Consider the following 8,859-nt stretch of genomic DNA (forward strand, 5'->3'; position numbering starts at 1 on the left):
CCAGTGATACCTTCCCTAGAACTCTCCTTTAAAGAAAGTTGAAACTCAACCCTGTTTTCAAAGTACTTCCTCTGGGTATAGATAAAAAATTCATCTTGCTTCCCATGGAATCTCTTGTTTTGTCAAATACTCCCCCTAACAGGGAATTTCAGCTGTACAAGTAGAGTTTTATTTAAATTCTCGTGTTGCATTTCTTTCTTTTTGTTGTGTGTTGCAGATTTAACTCCACCCTGCAGACATGTCTTGCTACGACCTGTGTCCTCCCACCTCCTGTGGCCCAACCCCACTGGCCAACAGCTGCAATGAGCCCTGTGTGAGGCAGTGCCAGGACTCCACGGTGGTGATCCAACCCCCTCCCGTGGTGGTCACCCTACCTGGACCCATCCTCAGCTCCTTCCCCCAGAACACCGCCGTGGGATCTTCAGCATCTGCAGCCGTCGGGGGCTCTCTCAGCGGGGTGCCCATCTCCTCTGGCAGCTCCCCAGGGTTGGGGAGCTTTGGCTACCCAGGGCTGGGCAGTGGCTACAGCCGGCCCTCCCGTCGCTACAACACCTACCGCAGTGGCTTCTACGGGCCGTGCTAAAGCCTGAGGAGCAAGCAGGAAGAAACGACCAGGAAAGCTGAAGCACGACCCGACACAGGACTGAGCTCATGGCCATGGTTTTCAGAAGCGATGTGAGATGCCCACAGCTCCACCTGAAGTTAATGGAGCTGTGGGTGCTTGGCATCTCCTAAAATCGGGCCTTTGCTTGTCTTTTGTTATGCTTTACTTTGTATTTCTGACCAAATGTCTTGTTCTTTTATGCTTTTTTTTTTTTGTGTTTGACAATGACTAGATAAAATATGTAATTATTAGAGTTTGTTCTGCATGACTGAACAAGCACAGTCCACTTAAACAATGAAGAAGGAAGATCTCGTTTTCCTGAGTGTGTCACCGTGAGAGGGATGAGTGGGTACTGTCCCTAGAGGACCATGGAAACGTGTTCCTTATATTTTATGTTGCTTCCTTCCATTCCTCAGCCTCATTAAATTTGTGCTGCATCATACTCTGAGTCTGACTCTACTCCTTTCTTCTCCTAGCCCCTTTTCCAGCTTGTCTGTAGTGAAACAGTTCCCCCTGCAAGCCATCGGTTCCAGAAAACACTGGGCAAATAACTTCATGCCCGTAGCCAAAGGAGAATGAGGCAGATATTGGTTGTGGAAAAAGTTTTTATTTTGTCTATATGTGGTAAATAAAGCCTGAGACAAATTACCAAAGGCTAAAAAGAGAAGATGTTCACCTGCAATGGGTGTGTCTCCTGTTGGGGCAGGAAATCTTAAAGCTGCTTCTGGTTACACTTTAAAGACCATTTAACTATTGTACCATGGAGATGGAAAAGGCCCTTTAGTAGTTTTAATGTTGCTCTTTTATGAGAAAACGTTTGTTTTGAGATGGGATGTCTTTGAAGAGGGATGAGAATGGGTTAGTAAGCTGACTTGAGAAGGGGAATTAGCTCGCCTTCAATGAGAGGTGTAACAGCCTAATTTCAGGGAAAAGCTCACTGAGGGGAATGATCATTCTCCTTAATCTTCCATAGATGTCATGAACAGTATCTGTGTAGAAAAGAGGACATGAGGATGCAGCAGGAAAATCTACAAGTGCATGAGGAACACTAGAAATGATAGGGATAAACCTTTTTTTGTGAAGTGCTATATCCCCTCAGCTTGTGTAATTTCCAGGGCCACCTGGAAGAAGATTGTGGCTTACTTTCCCCTACCTGTGCTAATTAGGAAGATCCCTTCAAAAGAAGAGACAGATGATGCTTTTCCTGAGCATGCTCAGGGCAGAGGTGGTGGAAGAGAGGCAGCAAGCTGGTGCACCCCCTCCTTGTGCACCCTAGAGCTTTCTTGACAGCTGAGACTGGGCCTTGGTAAGTCTCAGAGGGGAGGAAGAGAATGTGATGTGGTGCTTTTTGCAAGGGAATTGACCTGGGAATCTTGTCTGGGGGAAAATGAACAAAAGATTTTAAGTTCTAACCCTTTCTTGGTGTGTCTTTATGAACTGGCTCCTGTTGTGTCTCGTAGAGCTGAACTTTATCAGGCATTGCTTTGTTCTAGCTTGATTGTCAGTGTTGTAATAAGGGTGGTGTTTGGAGACTGGGAGCTTTGGTCTCTAAAGGAAGCAGGTTTGAAAAGCCCTACCTGAAGGCTCTGGATAATTCAATGTCCTGCCAGCCCGTCTGACTCTCAGCCCGATATCTGTGAAATTTGTTGCTTGGATTTTTTGTCTGTGTCTGTACAGACTGATGTTGAACTGTAATTAAAGCCAGGGAGAGATGTTGACAAAGTTATGTTGACCACAGTCATTAGTGGAGCTAAATTAAAGGAGATACATCAGTTCCATGAAAGAATTAATAATTTTAAGGAGTGGGGTTTATTAATAAACAACAGAAGAGAAAGGCAAGTTAGCAGTTTAGTATTATAATACAGCAGAAAATTGGTCTGAATTAAAGGTGTAATATATTTTTTTGCCATCTCAACTGAAGCTGCTGCTTGATCAAAGAGGATACATCCCAAAGAAGCCATGGTTCGTTTGCAGTTGTTGCAAAGTAGGTTTCTCAGAGGGGTCAGCCTGCGTATCTAACACAGCAGAGGAGTTACAATCCCACAATATCCGTGAGGCAGGAAAGAGTTACTGCTCAGGCTCTACAGTGAAGGTGTCTTTAACATAATTAGGTGGACAAATGATGAGATTTCTCATGACAAAGTACATTTTCCTACACTTGCTGTTCCCTTCTGCAGTTCTCTGTTAAGCTTTCCTCTAATGACTTGCACCAAAACTCTCTGCAGAGGTAGCCCCTGTTCGTGTGCAGTCTTTGCAGAGCTGGGATTTTTCCCTCAAGTATTCAGACAATGTAGCAAAAAGGCCTGATAAGCAGCTCACTTCTTCAAAACAAACAGCAAAATCAACCTTCAAGCTTTATCCCCCCTTTCATTCCTGCCCCAGACTGTTGCCTTTGGGTTAAAACTTATCGTAGGAACAAGTAGAGTCAAAAGGTCTCTCTGGTTTTGTAGTTAATCAGAAAGTGTTTTATTCACTGTTGCAGAGTATGAGCAGGATTGTCACATTGCAGAGAGAATTTTCTAAGCAAGTTAACCTCAGGGGCTGCCTCTCAAGCTATTATTGTGTTTGCTTTGGGAATGTCATGTGGTGTTAGACCAGGGTCTGTGTAATCAGGCAATAAGATGTAGCACTAGGCAATAAACCAGCACAGCATAAACCCCAATTTGTGCACTACCCCAGTGCATGGTGGAGTACACGAGCTCAGAACAAGAGAACTGTCTGTAAATACCCTCCCTCAGTTTAAAACTTGCATCTGTTCTCAGATATCTTGCACCTATCACTGAAGAGCTGGGGCAAGCTGGTCCCACAGAAGAGGGAATAACGAGCTGTTTTTACACAACACTATTTGCTACTGCTGTCAGTGAAAATGTATTTTAATAACAACTATTTTAAGGCTGAAACAAGAATTCTAGGGGCTGTATATAGAGAGAAATAAGGCTCTGAAGAGCAAGAGCATTTGTAGCTACCTCAGGCTGCCTGGAGGATCTGAGACATTCTTGTGCATTTACTAACTAGTTCTTGCATTAATTTATTTTAATATTTTTTATTTTTTTTTGCATATGGCTGGGTTCCCACTAGTGAAATTGTTTTGTTTACTATTTATGTTTATTGCCTGGGTTTATCCTGGCGTTGGATGAAAACCACAATCCATAGTGTCTCTTTCATCTTTTTGATTTGCATCTACTAAATGTGCACAGCTCCATTATCCTGACTCCACCTTCCCAAAATGTGGATGAGTCAAATCTCAATTTGCTTAGGAATTTTGTCAGCTCTTTAGAATTTTGGTCATGGTGGCCCATGGGAATACCACCTGCTGCCACAGCAAGAGCTTTTAAGTCCTGAGTGGGCAATTTCATCCTCGATAAGTCACGGTGAGATTTAGCATCACAACTCCTTGTAATATTCCAATGAGAAATATCACAAAGCTATCAGCTCCTGGGATGAGGAGATTGAGCCAGCCAGGCTAACTTGTGATAGGATCACCTTCAGGAGAGGATTTTCATCATCACTGTGCTATGTGCATTGGTAAAAATCTGGTAAATCTCAAGAGATAGGAGAGCTCCAGTCAGCAATGTCACTGAAGGGAATTATCACACACCTAAGGATGTCCAGTGGCTGGTGACTGGAATTTTTAGCACATAATTTTGTGCAAACAATTAACTACATTTCAAGGAAAAAATGTAAGGATTCCAGTTTGGGATGCCATATAACATGAGGAAGTTTGTGAAATCTCTTAGCAGTCCTGGTCACAAATTTTAGACGCTGGCCGTGCTCACATGGTGTCACATCCCTCCCCATTTTCTGATAGCGTGTGATTTGCATGTCTGAGCTGTTGATGAAAATGCATTGTGAACTTTGAAGGCTTTTGTTCTTCAAAAGTGTACCATCTGCATTTATTTCCCAGGAGGTCTTCATAGACACTCACAGTTCAGAGATTATTTGCATGTCTCTAGCTAAAGTAATTTAAACTTTAGGAGACGAGAGGCTGGAATACTGATCCCTGCCCTGAAGTCTCCTTATGCATCGTGTGCAATTACTTTTTAATATGGAAATTGCCTTTGAAAAAGAAATTGAATTGTTGCACATTGCAATATTCCTTAAGACAACAGCATTTGTTTTCAAAAGAGGAAAAAAAAAAAACCCAGATTATTACAAACTTCTGTAAGCAGCTACCACTAATTTGCAGTGTAATTTTGTGTAATAGTGCAAGAAACAGTAGGGGGAAAATAGTAATTTAATGGCAAATGTTAAACTCTTTGGCGTCTTTAATGACCCCAGAGGTAAGGTTGTGCAAGACTTTGAGCGTCAGTGTCTCTGACCAGCCTAAAATTCACAATTTGGCCTGAATTGTTTACCTGGCGTTTGATGTAGGAAGAAAGCTAAAACTGCAGACTCCTTAGATGAAGGACTTGGACACTCAGTTCCCAAATTGAAGAGCTGTGTCTCAAATTCCTCCATGGAACTGTAATAGTTTAATATTAAATGAATAGATCAGACTGTTGATACTCTTTCATCCTGTCTCCTGTGTCAGGAAAGTAAAACAGTGTGTTCCCCCAAATAATCTATTTTCCAGTAAATGCCTTTGAGACTGGTAAAGTGCAATCAGCTCTACTCAGAGATGTCTGCAACAGTTTTGTTTTCTGAATTTGTGCAGCTGTCTGGGAGGAATTTGGCAAACCTATAGCCCAAATCAGAGTCAGGAATAGAAACTTCTGCATTTTTCAGAGTGAGAGGTGTCAATAACTTCATTTTCCATGGGGAGTGAAGGGGGATTTCACACAGGAATCTTTCCCATTATATATATTCATCTGTGTCAAATGGTCTGTGTTGCACATACTGTCTTCAAGATGCAAAATAATTTCTTCAGTAACTCAGATGAATCAGTAGATCTGACCAGGAATTAACTGGCCTCATAAGATTTGAAGATAAAAGAAACCTCTGTAGTGGAATGCATACATTGTGGTGAGGAAATGAAATCAAGGCCATAAATACAAACAGCGAGGAAGAAGTAAATCATCAGCTGGGGATATTTTGCATACAAGAAGTCTTTAGCAATTGGCTGGTGAAGAGCTACATGCACAAAGTATGTCTGAGGTCCTCAGGCGCTCTAGGACACAGTATAAAAGCCAGCACAGTGAGAGTTCCTGTCATCCACTTCTGCTTTATTCTCCTTGGTGAAAGGGGTAAGTCTGAATCTGCTTTCTCTCTTTCGATGTCCTGAAATATTGCCTTCATCAGGTTGTGTTTTGACACTGTCTTGTCTATAGCACTCTGAGGTTTATGCTCTTTATCAGTGTGTGGGAGAGTCTAGCAGAGGTTATGAAGATGCTGAGAGGACTGGAGCATCTCTGGGGCTATTGAGTCTGGAGAACAGAAGACTTGGAGAGAACTCCCTCAAAGCTCATCGACAGCTAAAGGGCCCCCGGGGGGCAAAAGGCTGGGGCCAGACTCTGGTCAGTGGTGCCCAAGGACAGGACAAGGGGCAACGGGCACCAGCTGGAACCCAGGAGGTTCCACCTGAGCAGGAGGAGAAACTTCTTTGGTGTGAGGGTGGCTGAGCCTGGAGCAGCTGCCCAGAGAGGCTGTGGAGTCTCCTGCTCTGGAGAGATCCCAAACCTGCCTGGATGTGACCCTGGGCACCCTGCTGTGGGTGAGCTGCTGGAGCAGGGGGGTTGGCTGAGCTGATATCCAGAGGTTCCTTCCCACCTCTACCTGTCTGTGATTTTGTGTGAGAGACCTGAACGTGGCCTTTTGTCTCAGAGAGAGCAGCTGTTCTTTGAAGGGTGGCAATATCTGGGCACAGGACTTCAGACTCATTTTGCATTTCTGCCACTGGATCGTTCAGTTGCAAGATGTTCAAATCTCTGCATTCAAGTTTCTCAGCAACTGGAAGAGGATGTGGGGAATCTGTACAAAGATTTTGGCTTACTCAGTGCTTTTTCTGTAGATAGTTGAGTAAGTGGGCTCAAATTTTCAAAACTGTGCTGAGCAATATTGAAAGCATATCCCATCTTGCACCAGGATACCATGAAACAATCTTTCCCCATTCCTAAGCACTTTAGGACCAGAAATACTTTAATCATCTCCTTCTAAAATGCTCTGAATGCTTTGGCACTAGATCTCCATGGCAGCACCTCAGGAACCTGTCACTGAAATGACAGTGAAACTTCTGCCTTTTCTATTTGCTTATCAAATGGAAGCTGATGTTTTCCAGAGTCATTTCCCAACCCCCTTCAGAAAGAGAATTAAATTAAATAAGAATTAGGCAGACTGTTCTTTTGCTGTTTGAGAGAGAAGTCCATCTGTGGGGTGGATAACAGCTCCTTTCACGGGTGAGTATCACACTGTGAGGTTATGCTCCTCAATTCTACCTGCTGAGGAATTTTTCCTTCTTCCCTCCATTATGGGGTGAAGTTTCTCCTGGTTATATCACTCAGAGGATCATAAATCTTGTTCCTTGCTTCCCACCTTCGCAGGGCTACTCACATCCCGGAGGAGTGTTGTGGGAAATATCTATCAAAGACTGCTCAGGAGCTTGTAGAGCTATACCTTGAGCTCTCCTCTGTAGTGCAGAGGAGTCTGGGTTTCACCAAAGTCTCCTTTCAACCTGAGACTACCACGTTTTTCTATTCTCCACATAGTCTCTAGTTATTTTCTTCCACTCTCCATCATCTTAGTAGCTTAATTACATGACTATAATTACAACTTCTTTCTTGTGTTTTTTTCCCCTGTGTTTCAGACTGACTTCCACCCTGCAGACATGTCCTGCTATGACCTGTGTCCTCCCACCTCCTGTGGCCCAACCCCACTGGCCAATAGTTGCAACGAGCCCTGTGTCAGGCAGTGCCAGGACTCGACATATGTGATCCAGCCCTCTCCAGTGGTGGTCACCCTGCCTGGACCCATCCTCAGCTCCTTCCCACAAAATACCACAGTGGGATCCTCAGCATCTGCAGCTGTAGGGGATGCTCTCAGCGCTGGAGGGGTTCCCATCTCCTCTGGCAGCTCCTCTGGACTTGGGAGCCTTGGATATTCAGGTCTAGGTGGCCTCAATGGGAGGTCCTACCGTCGTTACAACAGATGTGGGCCGTGATAAAGCCTCAGGGGGAAAAAAAACCACAAAGGTACAACCAGAAACTTAAAAGCGTGATCCGGATGCAGAACTGAGTTCATGACCATGTGCTTGCTGACCACCCTCAGCTTTTCCCTGAGCTAATGGGACTGCAGGAGCTTGGCATTTCTGATTTAATGCCTTCCTCTGTTATCGACGAGATGGAAAATGTAACTTTTATCATTGCACGTAGGAGTTGGGTGTCCAGCTGTTAAAGCATTGCCTTGAAGTGGATGTTGAGGTTTATCCATATTCAACCCTACTTCCTTCTTTTATGCTGTATTTTTTTTTTTAAACAATCTACTTCTCGCTCATTAAATTTATGGTGCATCATAACACACGTCTTGCAATGTTCTTCCTCTCTCTTTGCAGCCTTCTCTGGGAGAAATTTGCCTGTGCGGAAATTGTCAGGACCAGATCTTAATTTAAATCATCCCACACCAATTAGTAAGGAGGTAATCACAGACAAATGTAAGCAATGAGTAATGCTCCTTTTTTGATAGGAGATATTTTCCCTTAGTCACACTTTTTTTTAAGTGCAATGTGAAATAATCATTCCTGGCTGACAATTGGTGTGGGAGGGGAAGAGGTGGGAAAGCTAAAGCTATCTTGGAATACATCATTTCTTTGCTAGCTATTCCAGTTCCTTGGAGCTCATAAAATCCCAGCAACCTCTGGCATTATTTTCATCCTTTTAGATTATGAAGAATATTTTGCCATTAACAAAAAAGTGGCTGCAAATATCAGCAAAACCATTGAAAAATCAACAGATTAAAGGAAAAAGTATGTCTGATTCTTCCTTTGTTGGCTTGCCGGTTTAGGAATGCTGCAATTATGTGGTAATTGGTTGCTAAATTACGTGGTGATTTGGGGGCCTTTGGGGTGTCACCAGCAATCCTGAGAACAATAACAATTACCCAGCCTGTTCTGAACCTTGGGGAAGATAATGACGCTTAAATTGCCAAGCAAACATTCATTACCACAATAGTGTTGATGCCTTAAGGATCCCAATTAAACTTTCATTCTCCAGTATAAAAAGAGAGATTGACCAGGGCAGATTGTTTGATAACTTAACTCAGCACAACGGGGAGTTTTGCTCCTGGAAGAGGTCAAAGGACAAATGAAAACCAGAGAGGCTCTTGTG

The 8,859-nt window shown here is 43.5% G+C and overlaps 1 protein-coding gene across 1 annotated transcript; it reads left to right on the plus strand.

The window, feature by feature from the left end:
* The first annotated feature begins 238 nt into the window (after window positions 1-238).
* LOC103782158 (feather keratin 1-like) lies at window positions 239-583 on the plus strand. The gene has a single exon (XM_008949907.1). The coding sequence runs from the start codon at window positions 239-241 to the stop codon at window positions 581-583; it is 345 nt and encodes a 114-aa protein (XP_008948155.1).
* Window positions 584-8,859: the final 8,276 nt, after the last annotated feature.

This window comes from Merops nubicus, unplaced genomic scaffold, assembly GCF_000691845.1.
Source record: "Merops nubicus isolate BGI_N331 unplaced genomic scaffold, ASM69184v1 scaffold12641, whole genome shotgun sequence".
Lineage (NCBI taxonomy): Eukaryota > Metazoa > Chordata > Aves > Coraciiformes > Meropidae > Merops > Merops nubicus.